This window comes from Sarcophilus harrisii, chromosome 3 (assembly GCF_902635505.1).
Source record: "Sarcophilus harrisii chromosome 3, mSarHar1.11, whole genome shotgun sequence".
In the NCBI taxonomy this organism is placed as follows: Eukaryota; Metazoa; Chordata; class Mammalia; order Dasyuromorphia; family Dasyuridae; genus Sarcophilus; species Sarcophilus harrisii.
In genome coordinates, this window is record NC_045428.1 from 145627384 (window position 1) to 145652065 (window position 24682).

General features: G+C 34.2%; 1 protein-coding gene across 13 annotated transcripts in view; it reads left to right on the forward strand.

Annotated features, from left to right (window-relative positions):
- The window catches only part of MBNL2 (muscleblind like splicing regulator 2), a 179326-nt gene that overhangs the window by 139990 nt on the left and 14654 nt on the right, over positions 1 to 24682 (forward strand). The window contains exons 6-11 of one of the 13 annotated variants that reach the window (XM_023500523.2): positions 2646 to 2699; positions 3341 to 3494; positions 9617 to 9652; positions 10970 to 11064; positions 12187 to 12278; positions 16887 to 16996. In XM_023500523.2, coding sequence (XP_023356291.1) covers positions 2646 to 2699; positions 3341 to 3494; positions 9617 to 9652; positions 10970 to 11064; positions 12187 to 12278; positions 16887 to 16905 — 450 coding nt within the window. In that variant the 3' untranslated portion in view covers positions 16906 to 16996. Of the gene's footprint in view, positions 1 to 2645; positions 2700 to 3340; positions 3495 to 9616; positions 9653 to 10969; positions 11065 to 12186; positions 12279 to 16886; positions 17078 to 24682 lie in introns of those variants that run through there. The other 12 variants (XM_023500524.2, XM_023500521.2, XM_023500527.2 and 9 more) reach the window with 12 other exon arrangements.

Genomic DNA, 24682 nt, shown 5'->3' on the forward strand with positions numbered 1-24682 from the left:
TAGAGATCATTTAAAGAATTGGAATAGAAAGGGAAGGAAACTCTCAAGTTTCATGGAGTTCAGGGTTGGGGAGTGGAAGGGTAGCACCTGAGCATCAGCAACAAATCTCTTTTGAGGAGCCTTGAGGCTGAGTAAAGGGGTTCATTTTGTTGCATAGAAAATTAGATAAGACTCACAATAATTCAGAGAGAGGCAAATGATGGTTCTAAAGCTGTTGAGAAGTTCTTGAAGCAGTTATGGCATGATCACCATCAATTCTAACTCTACCTAATTCTTCCTTTTTATTTTATTTCTTCCTTCCTTTCTCCTTTTCTTCTCCCTATATATACATATACATTTATTTATTTATTTATTTATTTATTCCTTGTATGAATAATAGGTCTACCAATGACCCCAATGGTTCCTGTAGGCATTATTGGGTTCCTCTGATACTTTGGCACTAAAATAATAGTCAAATAATCAGATACTGTACTCTAGAGCATGACAAAAAAATGGACATGGAAAATGTTACTTGAAATACAAAGATAATTGAGGATCAAGCACACTAGATTATCAAATTTATTTTAATTCTCATTAGAGAAAAAGAAGACATGCACTTTTGTAGTTATCATTGATTAAATTTTTTAATGTTATTCCATTAAGTGGGAAGTAAGCCTCAGTGTTTTAAACAAACTAATGATAGTGATATGACAATATACTAACTCTCTGGAAGGATTTCTCCTATGTAACCAGTATTCATTTTTTAAAGCAGAAGCCATGGTTCATCAGTAGTTGGCAGCCATTGATTCTTATGTGTAGTTTCTACCCAGATTCCCTTTTCTTCATCTCATTTAAACTTTTTTGTGTCCATTCACCGTCCCAATCTTCTTTATAGCACTCAATCATCCTGAATATCTATTTCTTCATCAAACATTTCCTGCCTCCTAATTTCCTTGCTTACCCATCTCAGTTTCTCTCTCTCTCTCCTCTCCTCTCCTCTCCTCTCCTCTCCTCTCCTCTCCTCTCCTCTCCTCTCCTCTCCTCTCCTCTCCTCTCCTCTCCTCTCCTCTCCTCTCCTCTCCTCTCCTCTCCTCTCCTCTCCTCTCCTCTCCTCTCCTCTCCTCTCCTCTCCTCTCCTCTCCTCTCCTCTCCTCTCCTCTCCTCTCCTCTCCTCTCCTCTCCTCTCCTCTCCTCTCCTCTCCTCTCCTCTCCTCTCCCCATATTTTTTTTATTTTCTAATCATGATCAATGACACTTTATTTATGGAGGAAAACGTAGCCCATCATGTGTCTCAATTCAGTGTTACTGTTTGACTGCTTTTCCACATTTTATTTATTTTCTGTCTGATTTTCCACATCTGGAGTTTAGAACAAATTCAACACAAATGTGAATTCTTTAACTAAACATGAGGGGCTTACCTATTGTGCTGCACAAAAAGAGGAATTTTCTTTTGGTTTTATTTATGGCAATTCCTTCAATCCTATATATTTTCACAGAATGCTATTATGCTACTATGGATCTTTGTAGAAACTAGAAAATATTAGCAAAATTTTCTGTTGTGATCTAATCAGATCAACCTTTGTTTTCATTTCAGCCCCTTAAATGCAAATATTGGCAACAAAGTATGGTTATGTGCTAAATATGTTATTTGATTTAAGCATTTTAACAAGTCTGCTATTTTTAGCTGTTACTCCTTTTCTAACCATGAGTTCCATGCTCTTACTAACTCAGTCACTGATCTTTCTAAATATACATATAAATTTGCTGAATGTAGATAAATATGATAGCTCAGAAAAACTTATGTTGCTAAAACAAAGTATTTCTCAGAATATTGCGGTAAGTGACAAACACCTAAGCCACAATTCCAAATGTAATAGATACTATTGAATGGATGATAAGTTAGTCAACAGACATAAAATTGTAGCATAAAATTGGGAAAAATGAGAAACAAACTTTCATTCTAAAACTTACTAAAGTCAGAAGGGTATTACACAATTCCAGGTCCACAATGGCAAAGTAAAATGGAGAACTGAGGCAATTATCCACATAATTCAGCCAAAGAAAAAGAAAGTCCCAAACACTTTTGCCTAAATTATCTGGTGTTTGTTATTTTTTTTTTTGCCTGAATTTTTTGTCCCAGTTTGTCACTTCACTTTGCTACAGTAGATCTGGTATGAAAACATGTAACATTACCCAGCTTGGGCTGCAAACAACAATTTTTAGGTTATTTTTGTACTTGACAACTAACTTATCAGAAATTCTTCTAAATCAATCCATGTAATCTTTAAGATGTTTGCATTTCTGTGAAGCAATATAAAAATGCTTATGGTGTGTATGCAAGCTGCTGTTTTAATTAACTTTCCTGAATTTCAAACATCTATATCTTACTCTCTTATATGCTTTTAACTAAGGTATAGTAGATGCATTTTTGCTTCAATACTAATTCAAGGTGTAATATTCATTTCTTTAGAGAACATTTTTGTTGTTGTGCATGCCTAGTGTTTTGTATGTTGTATATTGCATTCAGAATATTTTTTTCCTTCTCACCTATCCACAATGCAATGCCGTTCCCATGATGCACCTCTGCTTGCTGTTTACCTGTATGTTAATTCGCTTGAATCCCATTGGCCCACTGCCATCATGTGCTCGCTGCCTGTTATTAAAAGACTCAGTCGACTGCCAAAGCAATGAAGCGACCTCTCGAAGCAACTGTAGACCTGGTACTTTGACCTTTCACCTTTCGCTTTGCATGTAGCTTTTCAGAAAACCAACTGAGATTTGTATTGCTTTTTGTTTTAACATCAGTTGAAAACAGTCATTACTATTAATTTATGGAAAGATCCAATTTAGTGTTTAGCCATTTCATTTTTCATATGTAATAAATGCAAGAGAATCATTTAATCCTAACATGTTTTAATACCGTTTCTAAAAGTTCTGAAGCAAGTTTCAATGATTTGGTAAAAAGAAAGTTCTCATTAAAAATCTTTATTAACTTTTAAGCTCCAAATATTTTCATGTAGTTAGGGGGAAAAAAAGTACTAGGAATTAATAATACAAGTGACTTTTTCCTTTAGAATAGTTTAACTCATTCTTAAAGCAGATGCCATTTTTGTTGCTTGATAGTTTCCTTTTCCATAGTTGTGGTGCTGCAGTCTTAGGTTAATGAAATCATGCTTTTGCCCTCAATAACAAAACCTCACTCATTGTACATCGCTGCTGTTTGAATTAAGGTGCATGGCAAAGGCATCTCTTTAGCTGTCAATTTTTAAAGTATGTGGCAATATTATATCTCTGTGTAGACTGGGTATGTTTTTTTTTTCCTTTAAGTTCTACAAGTCTTATCAAAATTCCTTATTTGTAGGCCTTTCCTCCCGGTGCTCTTCACCCTTTACCAAAGAGACAAGCACTTGAAAAAAGCAACGGTGCCAGCGCCGTCTTTAATCCCAGCGTCTTGCACTGTCAGCAGGCACTAGCTCATGCACAGTTGCAGCAACACACGGCATTTATTCCGACAGGTATGTTCCACTTAGTATTTTAGAAGGAAAAAAACACCACTTGTTTGAATGTGCTTCTGGTAATTTACTCTCTGTTTTTCATTTCTTTAAGCTATTTGGTGACACCTCCTCTACTTTTAAAGGTACAACATGGACTGAAACGTGGATCTAGAAGGATTTATTTTAATTTGAATTTCATCCAAAGCCTATTAAGATTCTAAAGATAGTTTAGATAATTAAATACTAGCTTTGATCCTTGAGATAAATCAGATAAACAACTACCACCAGATCTCTTGTTTTTCTGTATTTACAGACTGAATATTGCTAATATAAACATATCCTTTTAACATGAAGCATTTCCAAATGAACCCAAGATTTATTATTAACATTTTATATATAAGTGTATATATGTATGTATGTATATTATATACATATATATTATATATATATGGAATACTAACCTCCATCTTTTTCTAGAGAGTACATTCAAAAGACAGACAATGTAATTTAAAGAAATTCTTTCTGTCATATTGTCCTTTTCTATACCTTTCTCCATCTCCATCAATATCAAATTTACAAAGACTTTAATTTTCCTTAGTGCCAAGTCACTCCCTGGTAACATGTGTGAGATGCTTCAATGTATTGATTCTTTCTGGCTACTCGAAGATTTTTACATTAACCATAGGATTCTACTGATGACCCTTAAAGATCATTTAGTATAAGCCTCTCATTTTTCAGAGAAGGCAAATAAGGCTGCAAAGGACACATACTAAGTCAACAATGGAGCTGGGACTAGAGCCCAAGTTTTTCGGCTCCTGGTTCCAGCTCTCACTCTGTTACATGTAGTTTTCTTTACACAGTATAGTGCATGGCACCAGATGGGGAGGGAAAGAAATCATTAATGAATAGTTAGCTTAAATAATGCCAAACTATCAGTTTGATGGATTTTTCTTCTATATAAATAGACCATAGACCAAATCGACTTGTTGTTTTGGTATCATTTACCATTGCCAGGGAATGGCTTAGACTCTAGGGAAGCAGAAAGTATTCTGAGGTTGGCTTTGTTATCTTTTTTTAATTATTATATTGTGAGTTTTGTTTTGTTTTTTTAGGTGGGGGTGGAGTTGGTATTGATGATGATACTATTTAAAGTTATTCTGCCTTATTGAAGGAAATACATTTAAGCTACTTTGTTTACTATCAGAGAAACCTAATGAAATCAGACATTTTAAATGACATGTTATTAGAGTGGCTAATCTTTTCAAGAATTTTTTTTCAGCTCCTAATATGTATGGTAAGCATGTCAGTCTAAGAAGTTTTTTTTGAGTCTTTCTTGATACTTTGTTAATATGTGTATACTCTGGCATGTGTTTATTAATCTTTTAAAAACATTTTAAAGTTATAATAAGTATATGAATTAAGCAAGTACAAGGATTCATAGTGCTCTGCTTTCTTGGTTCAAAGGTTTTACATTTACTTTAAAACTAGAAATCATGCTCCCACAAAATGCACTTTCCCATGTTGGAAATTAGTACTATTAAGGTTTCATTGGTACCATGGTTAATAAAATAAAGCCCAATTTGTTTATATTCTGGTACATTTATAACATTTGTATTTCTATATGCAAAGTTACTAGTCACTATGGCTAATGTAATTCAATGGCATTATTCCATGTTAGGCTTAGCATAAGGTTCTCTGAGATAATCAGCTATTTCAGGATTTTCACAGGCATCTCCTAATGTTAGGTTGATGAGATTTCCATCACTAGTTACCTGGCTATGATAAGCTTGGGCAACAACATGGTATAACAGAAAGAGAGAGACAAAACTGGGTTTTTGTTCTTGGCTCTGACGCTAATTTTTGCGGACACCAGGAGCCAATCATCTGACTTCTGTGCCACACCTCTGAGGTTTTTCATTTGGAAAACACCAAGGTTGGACGAAATGACCTCTAAGGTTCCTTCTAACTCTAAAATTCTGTGATTCTGAAAAACAGGTAGAAAACATGAAAATGTGGGAAAGTTCATCAAACCCAGTTCAAACCTTGCAACTGCCTATGAATCCCTAGAGCTCTGCTGAACAATGGATCTTGGATAACTTGTGATTCATAACACTTGTTTTATCACCTCTAACACTAACACTTAACATCCCTTCATAATAACTGTTTCATTTAATCATAGAAAAAAAAAACTCATGTAAAAGTACTTTATTTAGAAATCATTTAGATATTTTCCGATCAGGAAAACACATCATCCCTGTGTGCCACATACAGTTTCTTGATTTTTGTTTATGAAAGAATATTAAATAATTAAAGAAACAAAATGTTGCTGGGGCCATGTAGTATTGCCCTCTATTGGATGAATAAATCATTCACATTATATAGGAAAGCTTCATATGCATTTTGGCTGTGGGAGATTAATTGTAAACCACATATTTCTGTGAAGGAGTAGCCAAAGGTGTGTGCTTTCATTGATAGTCATATTGTAATTTTTAAAAATATTCAAGAATGTAAGTTTGCAGAAAAACTTATAGAAACATTTGTGAAATGCAGTGCATGAAGGAATTCTACATCTCAAATACTTTTTTTTCTCTGAAGTTTTATGATGCTTGTACATGTTCTCCATAGATGTTTGAAAAGAAATGAATCTGAAAAGAAATTAGCAAAACCCTTTTTTGCCTTTGCATGCCAATTTCAGGAAATTCTATGCTCACTTTACTTCTGGCTAGTTTCAAATATTACTTTAACTTTGTATAAAGTACATTTCCAAAAATCCATAATAGCCATGATAATAATAAAATTATTGTTATTATTGTTGTTTTAAACCACACAATTCAAATTATTACTTTAAATCATTTTTTTTTGTTTTGCTGCTTGATGATGGTCTTTTTGCTTTAAATTGGCAGAATTTGTTTTTTTTCTCCCTATAATTTTTTTTATGTTCAGAATATTTTATAAAAGGAAAAAAGGAGCAACATATATCCATATAGAGGTTATCCTTTACTGTAAGGTCATTCATAGTAAAGTTTTTGATGAGCTATTGAAATCAACACCACTGAAACAGGGTGACTTTTGCATAAGACATAAAAATGTTGTCTAGTAGTGATGTGGCCACCATCAATACCTTGCAAAATTGGGAATTCTTCTAAAAAACTATAGTAAAGCAGACACAGTCCTCACTGCTACCCCAAGCATATTAATAGTAGATTTTTCCTTTTTAAGTTTAACCCAGTAATTATGATTCTTTCTTTGCTATTAGGAAAATGGTTTAAAAAAATGCATCCAAAGAAAATAGCAGCATAAATTTTGGCATCTCTATGATAGATTTATTCTGAATTGCTGAAAGTGTTTTTGCCGACATTATCTCATTATTCCTCAATATATTTTCTTATAGTCAATGGCAGGAATCATCATACTCATTTTGCAGATGGAAAAACTGAGTTTATAAAATATTAATTGAATAATATAATTATCCAGACAACTTACACACACATACATGTGCCCTTTTGATGAAATACCCAAATGAGATTTTTTTGAACATTTTCCCCCTTCTCTTGAATATCAATATTACATGTAGGTAATAAAAAAGGACACCTACCCATTTAATTTCATTAAATAACATGTAGATTTGTTATGAAGAAAAAAATCTTTTTGGTTCACATAGTATTCTACATAGAAGTCATGTAGCCTTGTGTCAGTTTTTAGAGGAAGTTTTATAAAAAATTTATAAAATTGTAGTTTCAAAGCATAAAAATCACCTTATGTCACATTTTTCTCTTTACAAAAGAAACTGAGGCTGTAGCAGAGCCAGGTCTTCTGATTCCAAATTCATTAGTCTCTCTACTATACCCTGCTACCTCCCCATGAGTCTGTTTAGATAATTAAGACAGGTTTATTGTATTCTTAAATTGTGGCAGTCTAGATGGCATGCTACTCAGGGCCAGCTCCACAAGATACAGCTTATTTGGATTAAGTGAACATTTCCCAGAGTCTAAGAATTGGAAAAGACTTCACAAAGTATCTAAGCAATCCATTCCTAAACAAGAATCCCTTTCAATAACATATGTGAGAAGTGGTTATCTAACTAGCTTAAAGATTGTTAGCAAAGGTGAGTCTTCTATCACCTGCCGTAGCCAATTTTACTTGAGTATCTTTTATCAAGAGGCTCTTCTAAAAATTGCCTCATAGTCACCTCTACTTATTGTCCTTAGCTCTTCAGGCCAAGCAGAAAAATTCAAATCTCTCTTTATCTTGCCTCCTTCATTCCCAAATTCACATCCCCTGCCCTAGCTAAGCATCCACCATAATTTCAATGGAGCCTTATAAGATACAAACTTGAGGCTTTTACTTGATTCTGGTTGCATTCCCCTGGATGGCCTGCAGCCCTCCTAAAGTATGGTGACAAGAAATATAGTATTTTTATATGTTTTAACCAGGGTTATCTTGGCCCCTATTTCTTTTAATGAGCGTAAGGTTACATTCACTTTTCTTGACTGCCTGATCCCATTGTTGATTCATATTAGGCTTTCATTCCACTAAGACTTTAAACTTTAAAGATACTTTATGGCCTAGCACCTATTCCTCTCTATTCTCATGAAGTCTTCTAAATCGGTGATCTCACTTAAAAGTCATTCCATCAGGTTATAGGACAAGTGACTGTCAGTTCTAGCTCTGACCACCAATTCAGTCAAAATACTTGACACAAAAGTGGGTCCAAAATGAAGGTAGCTCAATAAGAAGTTGGGTTGTAACTGAAACAATCGCCATTACTGTAAGTATGGGAGGCAAAGAGCTGATCCCAGATAATAAGTACCATTTAGATGTTAATACATCCCCTCCTTCTCTTCTCCCCACCCCTTCCTTTATCCCCAATCCAGAAGGATTTCTGGGCTCCATCACACCAAGTTCATGGACTTTCAAACAGAAGTGTAAGATTCCCTCTGTCCTTAAGCTTTAGCATGAATCGCCAACAGCCAGGGGGAATAATTGATTTCTAGCACCATATAGACAGGACAATTAGCTGTGTGTTTTTTAAGAAGGATATCAAAACCATAATGTTCTTTAAAGCCCAGCTTCTTAAATTGTGTGTCATGACCTTATACAGTCTCCTAACTGAACGTGGGGGTTGCAAAATTATGATTTATTATCAGCAAATGTTTAAATTGCATAGCTGTTTTATATACCTATATACCCGGGGCCACATAAAACTTTCTCAAATAAAAAGGGGTCAAGACTAGGAGAGTTTAAGAAGCCTTGCTCTAAACTACCTAAGCAAAGTCTAGTAAGATTACAAGAGAAAATAAGAAGGAATCATTGGTAGAGTCTTTAAGATCCTAGATTTCTTGCATTCAGTTTTAAGATCTTTGGGCCTCACTTCGTAGTTTCTTGGCTTGAGAGGCTGTTCTATATGTTTCCCTGAGACATAATCACAGAAGTACTTTCTGAGGCAATAGAGTTAAATTATCCTGGATTTTAGCCAAGTAAACAATGTAAGGAATAGGCCAATGACAAGATAAACATCCATAGACAATACTACTTGTTTCTCTGCAGCTTTCCCTTTAGTTTCCAAATTAAAAGTCTTACTTTATTGACTTCTTATTTGGGAATCTTGATGACCTTGCTAAGTTGGAACATTTTCAATAACAAAAGAAACAATCATTATAATGTAATGAAGACAATGTAGTTTACTGTGGGTAGAATACTTGACCTGAATTGAGGAATATGGCTTCTATTTCTAACCACACTATTGACTCATACTCTTTATGACCTTGGGTATTTTTCTGTACTTAGTTTTCATCTGCAAAATAACTATTTTCTTTCAGGGGAATACCTTGATAATGTCTGCAAATTATTTTGAGATCTTATAGAAAAGGAGTTAGAAACAAATTTGATGTTATTGAATACATTTTCATAGATGCAAGTTGAAATTATGAAATGCTTATCAGTGTGCTTGAATTTTTGCACAAAATGATGTCAGTTCTATTCATGAATGATAGAAACTATGAATGATCTTCAAAGGTCATGTTAAACTAACCTCTGCTGGTATCTGTTTGTGCTTGAATCTCACTCTGAATGTTAACTCTAAACAGCTAACCTGTTTCTTTCCCTTTATTCACTTTTCCCACCTCCCATTGCATGACATGCAGGGTCAGTTTTGTGCATGGCACCCGCTACCAGTATTGGTAGGTTCCAACCTTTTTTATTTGTCTTTGATATTCTGTATAATACCTTCACATGCTTCAAACTTCTTTTTGGAAATCTCAGACATTCATTCCTTAGGAAATGGTTAGATCTGAAGACTTAATTGACTTTAGAGTTAACTTAGAGGGTTTTTAGGATTTTGTTTTTGTTTTTAAGAAAACTACAGCTTGGATGGGACATACCCTGCTCTAACTACCATTCTACACTAGCATAAAACCATGAATTCCAATCTGCTCTTCAGTGATCTCTATTTTGATTATTTGTATATTTTATATGATCTAGCATAAGGGGAGGGGGTAGCTTACTTTATAAAAAGAACAGGCTAATTTCATTGGTGTTTTAAAGTTTCATAGTGGTGTGCCTTTATTTCCTCTTTGCTGTGTGTTAGAGTTATCAGAGTTTCCCAGAATTCTTTTAAATATTTTTTTCAAATAGAAGTGTTTTATAAGACAAAATGCTTAAATTGCCATCCTCATAATTATGTTTTCTATGCTCATTCTTATTATTATTTTAGTTCATTCCCCCTTGGAATATATGATTTAATATTAAAGGTTGATGTTTTTAAAAGTCAGCGTTATTGTATGAAAACAAGCTAAAGTTAAATGTAGGACCATTAATTATTTCCAATTAAAAATGAATCTAAAATGAATTTTACCAAAGCATGTTTGACTAAGTCATCTCAAGTTTATTTCTATTTGCACCCAGGCTATAATTTCTGGACATAAATAAATAACAACCTATGGCGGTTCCCATTGAAACAAGACAGCAAGGCTAATGAAAAAATAACATTTTATGAATTGTGAACCAAAATGAAAATTTCAACTTCATCATAAATCATTTTAAGGAATAGTATTTCCCATTTTGATTTGACAATTAAAACATTTTGTCTTTCATAAATCTGCCAAAGAATGTGAATTATAGATTCCTACATTATTGGACAATTTTATTCACATTATAAAGAACTTTTTAGTTACAAGGAATAGAGAGAGAGAATTTGGGGGAAAATAATATTTAGAAATAAAACTTTTATTAATACAACAACCAAAGGAGTCTTCTTTGGATTTTCTGGGAATCACTGATTATGTTTTAAAACTTCCTTTAATTGTACTTGTAATAAGCTATTTTCCCTTTTTTATTTCTCTCCCATGCTTCCTTGCTTTGCATTGTGGTTGCATGCCATCTGCTGGTTTAACCCATGATGGCTTGCTGCTCTGATATTCACCATGCCAAAATACCACTTCTATCACCATAATGCTACACCCTACTGTTCATTGCTTCCATGGTTCCCCTCCTGAAAGTACCCATGATGCACAGCGCTACGTCCGCCACTGTCTCTGCAGCAACAACTCCTGCAACAAGTGTCCCCTTCGCCACAACAGCCACAGCCAATCAGGTTTGCTCCTTTTAAAGCTTTCTTTCACAAATCCCAAACTCTAAATGAGTGCTGATACTTTGAAAAAAAAATTCTCCATGAGAATTTTTTTTCATCTTTATCCATCAAATTTTATTTTTAATGAGTTTATAGCAATCATTTGTGGACAGGTTGCACTTATTTAGAGTTAACATTTACTGCAAATAATGATGTAGCTATGTTTTGTGTTGCACTGTTCGTTTTTGTACCTAATATTGTGTAATTAACCTGACAGGCTTAAATTTCTTTTAGTAGAGCATTGCCTATCCCGTGGAATCAGAATTTCTATGTTAAAAGACGTCCAAACACACCATGGGCTGTTTCAAACTGGTTATATTTTAAGGTTTTATCCACACAAAGTGAGGTATGGAACTGAGGCAACTATTCAGTTAATTGAGACCCAATTATCTGTTCTAGAGGAAAGAACTGTTCTCTTTTTTTAGCCTTCTCTTTTTCCTCAGAAACAGATTTAGGGTGGGAGGGAAGTTTGGGAGGGGGAGGTGGTTAAATTTTCTGGATTTATGGTTCACACTGATAATTACATAATTACTCAATTACTCAACTCTTCACATATTCTGTAGACATAGTCTTATTTACCCATATATACAGTTCTCTAAGAAAACTTTTATGCCATTTTGCCCACAAAGATTCAGTGCTATCAATCTTGACTAATAAGATCAGCTTACCAGAACATGGTGCTAATAGGATTAAGGCCATGACTTTAGTCCTGACTAGAATATCCAAGTTTCTGCCTGCCCCATGGCCACAGGCTGTAGAATGAACAAGAGAGCATGTATGGATGAACACAAGTCATGATCATTCTTGGGAAAACAACTCATATCACATATTTTACTGGTGGATATCTTCATAAAAGAAAGATAGGGCTTTTCTCTACTGCTGTAAAGGCTACTGGGGAAAATAAAAGCTAGTAAAATGGTGTTGGGGGGGAAAGAGAGATGCAGAGAGAGACAAGGAAATATTATGTGATGCAGAAAAGTAACAGAATGAGGAATTCTAAATAACAGAATGAGGAATTCTAATAAAACTAAAGTCAAAGGGATAAACCACCAAACTGCATTTACATGGAAGTTCCATTCCCCCTAGGAGAAAGGGCTGAGGAAAAAAGAGGGAGGGTGGAAGGAAAGAAGGAGAACTGAACTAAGCAGAGCTGTAGACAAGTTATTTACAAGCTTATTGTAAGTATCAAGAATTATTTATCCTTCATTCTTTCTCTATCTCCCATCCCATAAATCCCATTCATTCCCCAGAAAAAGTCACCTAACCTCTCAAACCACCCACCAAAACAAAACAATAGGTAGAAAATCCAAAAGCTAACACGAGGAAAGTAGCAGATGAAGAAGTTCTATAAAAATATGTCTCCATCTTGAGAAGTTTTGCCTGCACCCCTGAAAGGAGTAATCATTGATATGACTAATCTATAAAATACACAATAAAAAAGAATACTGAGATCTATCTCAGGCCTAATACTCAGGTCTATCTCAGCTAAGTGTATGTAGAAAAATGACTTAACTTTTCTAAACTTAAGTTTCCTTTTCTATAAAATGGGAATAATACTACTTGCACTATCTAACTCCCAACTTCATAGGTTTTTGTGAAAGTGATATGTAAAAACTCAACAAATCAGATTGGGCTAGAGGTGAGAACATGTGTATGTGTGTGCGTGTTTCACACATACACACACACACACACACACACACACACAGATAATATTTGGGCTAATTTGCTATATGTTACTATGGATTAAGAGTCACAAAAGAAAAAGCAACCAACAACTATTTAAGTTGTGGTTTTGCTGGAATTTCTATTGTCAGTATTCTATTGTCAGAGTTTTAAAAGCTCTCTGTAATTTTTTTAAAAAAATCATTATTTATCTTAGGACCCAGGTATGAGAGGAATGTATCTTAGACTACTATGCAGATAACTGTCATAAAAATATATAAATTTCCTTGAAACTAGAAAACCTATTGGTGGATGACCAATATCTACTTTGTACCTTTTTTAGGTACAGTGCAAAAAAATAGCATAAATTCCAATATTTTCTGCTATAGGAAACAGATTTAGCAACTGTCAGGATATAATTATTTAAATAAGACACTCCAGACTGAAGCAATTGAGAATCTGTTCTATACCATAAAAGTATTCAGTTGCTTCATTGATTTGGCTATCTCATATACATATAGGGGTTTCCAGTAGAATTATAATTACTAAATTAATATTGGGCTTCAAAATATACAAAGTAATTTCCCAGAGTAACAATAAGAGCCAAGTAGGGCAAATATTATTCTTGATATATATATATGTGTGTGTGTGTGTGTGTGTGTGTGTGTGTGTGTGTGTGTGTGTAAATTGAAGCTTAGGAAAATTAAATAACTGCTGAAATTTTCACAACCAGTGTCAAAATTGAGACTAAAACCCAGATCTCCTGACTCCAGTGTGAATTTTTTTTTCTATCATGCCTACTTATTTCAAATAAGGTAAAATGGGACCAAAAAAATGAGCAGTCTTTAGGTCAAATGGAACAAGTCAAACCAATAACATTTGGATCCAACCAACTTTAGTGGCTCCATACTATATAGATAGTCCCTTTTCTTAATTATTTTATTGAAGTACAACACTTTTTTAAAAAAAGAAAGAAAGAAATTCAACATTTTTGGTCTGGTCAGTTGCTTAGCTAGGAAGAAGTTTTATCTCAGGTGAATTTAGATCTAGATCCTAAGGGTCCAACTTGTGATCTATGCATTATGGCTTTCCCTATGTGTAGTGAACCTGAATTTTTTAGCAAAATAAAACAAAACAAAAAACAAATTAATTAACATTTTATGAATTAATTTTAATGAGTTAGTTAGCATGTTTAAATCAATTGGCTGTTGGGCCAATCATATTGTATAACTTCTGCCAAATCTGCTTTTGTCTTGGTAGCCAAGCATAGTACCTAGAACATTGGTCCTTAACAAGTGCTTGTTGAATTGGATTGAGACAAATATTAGCCAGTTTCAATCAATTAGTAATTGTAATTGAAGTTGAATATGATTAATTCATTCAGCCTGAAAACATGGATTAACGATCATGGGTCCTCTAACTGAAAATTTTTTCTCTGATTTAGAAAGATTTTTTCCCTCCAATATGATAATTATATGAAGAAAGCCTATATTATTTTGTCTCTGTAAAGAATACAGAAAAAGCAGAAGATAAAAAAGGCACTTATTTTCGTGCCCTAAAAATGACTAGAGAAGTTTTTAAGATGAGAGTGTGGCAGTGAAAAGAAAACTGCTATATTTAAAGTCAAAGAGCTGGATTCTAATCCTGACTGCTACAGAATAGCTCTATGACTTTGAAAAAATCAGTTTGCCTCTGTGGGTGCTATAAAATAGGAATAATGTGTCTAATATCTACTTTAGCGATTTGTCTTAAAGACCAAGTGAAATAATAAATATAAAATACTTTGTAGCTATAAAGCACTCTATAAACATTAATGATTACAATAAGTTACCTTCTAAGAGTATCACAAGGTTTAATAGATTAATGATTAAAGATTTTTAAAAATTGATTAAAATTTAAAATTTAAAAATTGATTAAAATGAAAGAAAAATGAAGCTATAAACAGATACTTAGGTAAATGATATGTTATAATCTAATACATTTTCACTTCTGTCAAATACTTTACACTTCATAATAAGAGATTCTAAATCCAGAGAACTTTTTTGTATATAATATCTAAAGACATGGTCTCAGTGTGCTGTTGAAAGGCAATTAAACAGAAAATGTCAAAGGCTTTTACATAAGACTACCAGTAAGATTACCTATAATAACATAAATCCCATCTACTATTCATTTTATTAAAAAAAAGAATTTTTTTAAAATGAGAATTCCTATACCCAATCATGCCCAAGTTTTTATTTTAAGTCTTTTATTTTGGGGGAGAGATGAGTAAAGTTTAGTTTTTCTATCTGCTTCACTTGGGAGCATCAGGGAAGGGGGGGGCAGAGCACATGCCCTACAGTAACAGATCCAGTTGGCAGAGTTGAAAAGCCACTGAAATTGTTATTTTAGGAAATAATTTGTTATGAACTTTAACAACAATAAAACCAAGTGGAAATACATTTATAAGTAGATATATTTTTTAAAAATAATTTCCATAAATAAGTATCCTATAAGTGGTTTTCTCCTATTTCCTTCCTTTTCCATTGCCTTTGTTCTAATCACTCCCATATTTGAATTTGTAATAGTTTTCCTTTTATATAATCATAGTGGGTGTGTTTACTGTTCTTCTGGTGCAGTTTTCTTCACATTTTTTAATATGATTTTCCACATTTTTTGTATCTTTATATTTTATCATTCCTAATTGTATTATAGTGTTTACTTCTCTTAAAGTCAATTACATTCTAATAATTTATTCAGCCATTTCCTTGTCTACTGAACTCTAAAGTTGCTTCTAGATCATTTCCCAAATTACAAATAATGCTACTAGACATGTTATTAAGAACTAAAATAAAAATGATAGCAGCTCAAGTAATATATAATGATTAATTTTGCATTGTGATTGAAATAAAAGTGGCAATTTTCCTATACTTAAGCAGATTTACAAATTTTTTTCCTTTAGTACGTCTGTCTCCATCTAAATCTGCTTGCAGGCTTTTGGGTGTCTCCAGTTTCCATAGATTTGGGTGGATGAGGGGTAATCTCTGCTCTGTCTTTCAAGTCATAGCATTCCCTCAAAAGAAGGAAGAACCATAGGCTGAAGCTCTATGTTATATGTATGTCATATTAACCTGAGGAAACTGTGAAGGTGATCCTTGTTCACATAGAAGCAGCACTAGCTTAAGAGCCTATGACTTTTTCATTATTATAATAATAATCACTGGCATTTATATAATTCTGTAAGGTTTGAAAAGAGCTTTACCTATAATGTCTCCCTAGATCCTCACAACAGCCCTAAGTAAATGCTATATTTCTTCTCTCCAGATGAGGAAACATGCAGACAGAGATATAGTTATTTGCCTAGGTTTTCCCACAACTAGCAAGTCTCTGTGGTCAGGTCTTCCTCATTCCAAGATCATTTTACCGCCAGGTTGCCATCCCTATGTTTAACAAGTGAGTTCCTGTGGCTAAGTTAATACTGAAATTCAAACAGAGATAGAGTTGTTTGATTTAAAAATACTGTTGCCCTCATTTTTGTTGCTTTTCCCCACTTAAAGCATTGCCCATAAGAGCTAATCCATAAATATCTAAATATCTGCATAATTAAATTGACAGCAAATATGTAAATAGGACTGTGAATAACTTTGATCATTGAATTGCTCTGATGAATAAAATGGCTCCTGTTTGGTGTTCAGTTGGTAACATAAGCATATACCTACAAAAAAGACGAAGTAGAATGAATTAAGTCATTTTTCTAATTTTTTTTTCTTTTTTAAGCCATGGCTTTATATTTTAGCAATTTAGCAAGTATTAAGTGCTTATTGTTTTAAGTAGCATTTTTTTTATCCTATATACCAAAGTAGGCTTTATTATTAACTGCAAATTAATCAGAAAGTAGCAGTTTCCCCACCTTGACCTCAGTCTAACTGAGACAAGGAGTCACAAATTCACTAAATCTCAGCCTTAAAAGAGATTTTGGATTTCATCTAGCCTAGCAACTCTGTTTTTGTATCACGGACCCCTTTGTCAGTCTAGTAAAATTTATAGTCCCCTTCTCAATAATATAACTAAATGCATAAATAAAACACATAGAATTACAAAGGAAACTAATTATAATGAAATATAATTATAAATATTTTTTAAAGTTCACAGACCCTGTGTTGAGAACCTGTAATCTCATCCAACCAGTACTTGACCAAGAATCCCTTCAATACCTATTCGAGTCACCCAGCCTCCAATTAAAAAACAACAACAACAACAACAACAACAACAGTAACAAAAATCATCGCTGAAAAATCCATAAAGAAATACATTTGGTTTCATGCAGCTCTAATTAGTAAGTTTTTCCTTATATTAAAGCAGAACCTAACTGAGAAAATTACATTAATTGCCCTTTGGCGGTCTTCTGTACCTGGGTAAAAAAAAAAAAATAATCCTTTTTCAATATGACAATTCTGAAATATGTGAAAACAGCTGTCATGTCCCTCCTTAAATCTCTTCTTCCTAAGTGTAAACTGGCCCAGATTGGGAGGGCTCCTTCTCAAATGTCTTTTCCATCCTCTTCCTCCCACACTATGAATATGAGAATGCTCCAAGGCTGTCATAGGTTTCTTTCCCTTCACTCTCTCCTTTGATGTGCTCATCTGTTTCCATAATTTTAATTATCATCTCTGGTTCGCTAGCTTTGTCCCATACACAACATTCCATCTCTGTCCTTCACTCCTTTGCACAACTGGTCCCAAATGTCTGAAAAGTATCCCTTTTCCCTCTGCTTCAGAGAATCTCTAAGCCTTCCTTGAAAGCAAACCTTCAACAAGATTTATCCCCACTCTCACATTACTTTGAAATTACCCCCACATTACTTTGTAAATACTTAGTATTTACATTCTTATTACCTGCTAAAACTTTCTAGTAGAAAATAAGCTTCTTGAAGGCAGAGATTATTCTGTTTTTCCTCTTTCTATCTCCAGTCACAAACACAATCTCATCCATACAATAAGAGATCAATAAATGATTGTTGAATTGAATTTTATGACATGTTTCCAGGCCTTCCCACTTCACATTCTTCTAGACACACTCCACTTTAACAATCTTTTCAAAAGCTCATGATGGAATATAGTAATCCAGTGTAGTTTGATGAGAACAAAATATAATATCATGTCCTTTATTTTGGACACCAATTTTTTGTGCCATGTCACATTGTTGGTTCATTATGAACTGAGGGGTCTACTAAACCTCCCAGGTCTTTGTCACATATTCTAGGCCATAGCTATATGAAGGTGATTTGATGAATCCTAGGGTAGAATTTTTAGATTTATCTTTATTAGTGTTAATTTGACACTTGGCCCAATAGTCTAGCTTATTGAAATGATTTTGGATCCTTATTCTGTCATCCCTTCCAGCTTCATATTTTGTCTTGCCACTGGATTCAATGATCTTGGAGAAGAAAGTAAGCTCTGCTTCATTTAAATCCAATTCACAAGCAAGTCAAAGCAAGATATCACCCAGTGATGTCATTAGTCCTTTTTGAGAACAAAAAAACAACGTAAAAATATCTCTACAAATCTTACTAGCAGGAAGCTATGCCATAATTTAAGCCATTGACAAAAAATATTCAGTAGAACAAGGCCAAAGAGAGAGCCCTGCAATCTTTCATTAAAGACCTACTTTCAGTTAACCCACTAACCCATGTTGACCCCATTATTTTTTTTTTAATTTAATCATTTGGAGCAGTTAGGTGGTACAGTAGATAGAGCATCAGCCCTGAAGTCAGGAGGACCTGAGTTCAAATCTGACTTCAGACATTTAACACTTCCTAACTGTGTGACCCTGGGCAAGTCACTTAACCCCAATTTCCTTAGCAAAAAAATAAAAAAAAGTAATCATTCTACCAAATCTGAGTTTATCAAAAATACTGTCATCTAATCCACAATTGAAATCATAAGGCAATTTATTGATTCCACTCCCAAAAAAAATTCAGGAGAATTTATCATCAGTATTACTTCCATTTTGGTTGTCCTTTAAAAATAGAAAAAAAAAAAACAGTAAAGAAATTTAGTCTGTTAAATTCTTTTATTGATAAAGCCATACTGGCTCCCATTGATCACTTTTTTCTTTATAAGTGCACATAAACCACTATTTTAATAATAGTTGGGTAATTTTGCCAAAAAATTGATGTGATGTTTAACAATCACTTGTAGAATCTACTTTCGCCCATTTAAAAAGAAATCAGGACATTCTTTGCCCTTTACAAATAATATAGTACCTCTCTCATTCTTGATCTTTCATAGATCAATAGTAGCTACTCAACAATTAAATCTGCCAATTTCAGGACCTTTAGATATAGTTTTAGTTCAACTGAGTCTGGAGACTTGAACTCATTAAGGACAACTAAGTTCCCTCTTACCAACCTTTACAAATCTTAGATTTCTACTCTCTTTTGATAATTTTTGTCTTTGGCGTGCAATAGCTGGCTCAGTTCATTTTTGGGCTTTCACTCTTCTGATAATTATGCTTAGAAAACCAAGTCAATTTTTTGTATTTATTCTCCATTACTCATTTTTGTATCTTCTGTTTATATCTTTTTAAAATACAAAATTGTCAGTTAGCTTCCTAGGGAGTGACATCAGTCTAATACAGATAGCTCTCCTTTTCTCCTTCTCATTGGAACCATTCTGTCTTTAGAATTTCATTCCTGAGAACTTCCTGTCCCTCTTGAACCTACTTACTTTATGGAATTTTTAGGTCATTGGTTCCTACATATCTTCTCTCTCAATCTTTTTAAGTCCATTTTCCCCCAAATGGAGTTTGTACCAAAATATCCCAATTTTTCCTCTCTATCATGAATTCTAAGATGTAATGAGCACTTGTCCCTCCACCCTCAAAATGCTTTTACTTGAGCAACTTGTTTCTCCCTGTTAGTCAGAATCAGGTCAAAAATAGGAGTCTTCCTTTTAGCTCCCAAGAGAACCTGGAAGTTAAGAGGATACAAGGTGTCTGTCTTATAACAGTCAGAAACTTTCTAGGGAATTCATTGGTATAATTGCAAAGGAAGTCCCTGGACAAGGATTTTGGCTCCAAGCAACAAATAAACTTGGATATTAGTAGCAGCAAATTAAGCAGCTGAGAAAAGAGAGCCAAAGGTTTAAAGCTATTAAGAAAAAAAATGCTCAGGGTTAAAAAAAACATCACTGGCAAAATTTAGTGTTTCTTTAAATCTTATTGTATTTATCTTTTGTATATCTATTTTATTTTAAATATTGCTATTGTTTCCTTCTTAAATAAATAGATGTTTTTGAAAAAAGTCAATGTAAAAATATATCTTGCTCAATTCAGATTTTTAGGGCTATATCTAAAAATATTACTTCTTACCTGGGTTAAAATATAAGATAGATCCATGAGTGCTAGATTTGGACATCTAAATACATATAGTGATTAAAGTGGCATAAATACTGCAGGGAAACTGTAGTAGGATAAGGTTGAAGAGGTGAGGTAGGAATTATTTAATTATGAGAGACAGAAGTGAGACTCTCTTGTTGTTTTTACCATTTTCCTTCCTCCCATTGATTACCCATGTACCCAGACATGATGGCATTTCCTGAAAAGCTCTGGTGTTGTTGATGACAAACTAATTTGACCACCAATATTTTTAAAACTATCTATATGGTACGCTGCAGACTACAAATTAAAGCTGAATGGAATGTCAACTCATCTGGCATAGTCCCTTATTTTATAGTTGAGGAAATGAAATCCCAGAAAGATGGTGGTGAGAGTCATACAAAATCACCCAGCTGGTTAGTAGAAATGTCAGGACAAGAACTCCCAAGTTATAGTTCAACATTTTTTCTTTCACATGACACATTAGGCCATTATTGTTCTAAGAGACTTTTGAGTGCCATTGCAGTTATTATATACAGTCTTCTCTAACTTACCTCTCTCTCTTTCTCTAACTCACCTCTCTCTCTCTCTCTCTCTCTCTCTCTTTCTCTCTCTCTCTCTCCTTCCTTCCTTTTCTTCCCCTTCCTCTCTCTTTCCCTCCTTTCCTCCTTCTCTTCCTCCTTTCTTCCCTCCCTCCCCACCCCTCACACACACATATACACACATACACACATACAAAACATACATACACACACACATTCCATCACCATCAGCAACAAAGACCTTGGAGAAAAAGACACACTTTAATTTACAGAGGTTTTGAAAATTGAACTGCTTTCTGAAAGGTGTGAATTTGCTAGATGGCAGTGTCATCACACCAGATGAGAAACATACAGGATCCTCACGGTATGTGAAAAAATGCACACATTTTCATTTTCCTTACATAACATTCATTTTAATGCTATTCCCAGTTCTTTCACTACATGTGAGCATTTGGTTGTTTTTCTGTCTTTAGTCTCTTCAAAGCCAAGGCTGAATTATACATTCTGCTCCACTGCTGAAGTGGGAATTGTAGCCAGACACTGTACAGGGTTCTGGGTCTTACATAATGACAGTGCATACAGAGGCATAATTTTAAGTAGGATTCAGGAGTTTACATTAACTTCAGGTAGGTTCCAGTTTCTGTGACTCTCTTTGGAACATAACTTCATTCTCTTCTTTGAAATGTCCTTCCAATTTCAGCATAAAATATTTTCCATTGCTTATTCCCTGGCAGTGATAAAGGTTTTCTTTATTTCCCTCCTGAAGTTCTGGGGCCCCCTTGAATGAAACTGCTTCAAATTGGGAGCAGCCTATTGAGTTCACAGAACAAACATCCTTTCAATGTAGATTTTTGAAATAATTTCAAAGTACAAGAACTCATTTTATTAATTAAATATGTTGCAGCTGGTGTCCTCCATATCTTAAGTAACATTTTTTCTGCCATATCATAATAGCATTTTAAATTCTTTAACAGTTAATTCCAAACTAGTTTTCTTACCCTAATTTAGTACATTAAGAGAGTAGTTACATTACAAAAATATGCTATGACCCATATAAACATCTGGTTATTTCATTTGCACATGGATATCTTAAATCAGGAAAAGAGTTAGATTCTTCACTATATTGTAATAGATCTGAAAACACACTTGGCAAAAAATGCTTCTTGAAAAATTCAGATCCAAATATATTTGTCTTTTTGTGCTATCCAAAAGTCTCAATTTTTTATGGATTTGACTTGAAGCCATATATGAAAGGTGAAAGATTATTCTCAAATACAGATTTTCTATTCAAATGGATTTATATCCAGATGGCCTACATTTCCAATAAAAACCCAGCATATAAGTCCTTAGAGAGAACTTTTTTCTATATATTTCTTTTCATTTTAAAGTTCAGCTGTTAATGATTTGTGAAACTGTAACTTTTCACACTGAAACACGACTGAGAGAATTTTGGTCAAATATACCAGAATGGAAAATGTCAAGGAAAAAAGAATCTTTTCATCAAAATCATGAGTCACTAACATCATAGGGTTTTATGTTTTAGTTTGCAAAATGTTAATCTATAGTGATAGATTTACTATTCTTCAACAAAACAATTATTCTGACTAAACATTCTTTAGAAATCTGCTAAATATTACAGATATTTTGCTGAATAGCAGGCTATTCTTCTTCAAAATGGAACCAGCTATAGTTTTCTCCTAGGACCACAATTTAAGCTGGTAGTCTTGGAAACCCCTTCTGCACAAATAAAAATACCTCCTATAAAAACAGTCAAATTTGGTATAAAGCACAAACTGCCCTTCTCATCACTATATTCTTTTTTCACTATAAATAACTGGCAATGCTACTTCTCAAAGTATCTTTAAATCTCCCTTTAATTATCTTTGACCTTTCCATATAATGGCAGTTTATAAATGGCTGTATAATAGGCCAGGCAAAGTTGCTCCAAAGTGTTCATATATTAACACATATAATTAGCAGTGCATTAATTAATTACCTCACTTCTGGTATCTTGTGTTATCTCCAGGCAATAAAGTCTTGCTTTTGGCTTTCAGTAATCATGCAACGTTCAAGTATAGAATTGTAGTTGAGCCCAAAAATCTAAACTATCTTTTTGAAGCAAATTCAGAGCTTGCCCCAACTAAAATGCTCAAAAAACAAAAAATTCAGACAGTGCTGGTATAGACTGCAAGTGAAGACTTAAGGAGAAAGAATAGAGACTTAGCGAAACATTTAGCATGGTAAAACAGGCAGAGATGGATTTGGGGCAGGGGAACACATAGTAATAGAAAATATTAATGAGGATCACAAAAAAGAAAATGAGGGAAATAGATGGGTGGGGAAGAGACAGGTATTACTTGTACTCTTGCTTTAAAATAAAAACATGCAATTTAGTGGTGGTGTTTTTGTTTAATCCTACTTTATTTTAAAGAGGCAGGGCAGCAGTAAGATTTGTAGCTTTCTCTTGGTGCTAGAGAGAAGGGCTGTACAATTTTGGGTTCCCAAGGAATCTAGGAAGGAAGGAAATTTTCTTCACCTGACCCTGGAACACCCTTCTTCCTTACCAGCTGCACTTCACTCCTCTTGCATTTAATCCTGTCTGTGGCACACTTCCTGTTGTATTTGTAGAACAGAGAAGGGGAAAGGAAGGACTTCCTATTCTCAATTTCCACTGAATTCTTTCCATTTTAACTACTCTGCACAACCTCACAGACACCTTTTATATTCTATTGTATATTCTATTTTTTTCAAGTCCTTACACTAGTCTTTTTTTTTTTTCCTAAATAAACTCTTTTCATGCTGTTTGGTCAGCTATGGAGGTGGGGATAGGGCAGGATGGAGGAACAATCTTAGGAACACAAGGTGAAAAAGAATCTTTTAACACTAGTGGGCTCCATTCATAAAACAGCTATTCCTAGAACCATTTAACCTGTGTTTCATTATCAACAATATTTTGGGATATCTGAGGTTCTCACATCTCAGGTATGACCTATAATCAGAATAATAACTAGGAATTCTGGCATCTGGAGCAGATTAAGTTGAGCCAGGGTCAGGTTTAAAGGTAATAGTAAGTCTTAAATATAATCATTTCTATTTATGTTTAAGACAAATTGGAGACTGAATTCAGGAAAGTTGAGGAGATCGATGAACTAGGAGTTTTTGAAAAAGTCAAGAAGCAGGGTAGAGAATAAGATACTAAACTTATGGGGGAAGGATGAAGAGTGAGCATATATAGCATCAATAAGGATCTGAACGAGAAAAAGTAAACTTTAAAGAAGGAGAGAGAGTGGCAGAGTAATGGTCTGCAAGTATCAAGGGACTATAGAGTTAGCATCCATAAAGTAAGTCAGCTCCTCCTTCTGGTCCTCTGCTCCCTGGGTATAGCCTGCCTTAGCAAGGATATCAAAATTGACCATCAAAAGATAGAAAGATTCTGAAAAGAGACCTTACTTAGATCTGTAGACATGAGGAAACTGAATCTCAGATAGACATGGCTAATTGATAAAAGTCATAAAGGTAGTACTTGAAAAATATTTAGGGTTTCCATTTTTGAATTGTTATTTTTTCACTAAATTAAAAACATAGGAAGGTTCACAGAGGACTCAGCAGAAATTAAGACCAAGAAAAATAATAACTAGGGGAGAGGAAGGCTTTAGGTCCCTATGGAAGTCAGCAAAAGGTATTTTTGCTTCTCATTCACCATCCAGGGGTTCCCTTGTGATTCAGTCCACAGGATAAGCAGCTGGGTGGGAGAGGAAGGGAAGATAGGGGTGTTCACCCTGCTGAAAGGAGAGAAGCATAAGAGCTATAGGGCGCAGACAGAGTGGTGGCTGCTTGGGTTTCAATGAAGGAACATATAACTGATGCTGGAAGGAACAAGGGGCAAGAAGCAAGCTCCCATGTATCCCCTGAGATACTAGCATAGTCCTAGTGGCCTTGTTTTAGTTCTGACTCTATCTACAATTAGTTAATAAGGTATAGTTTAGCTGCCTCACTATAACATAGTTTTGAAAAGACCATGT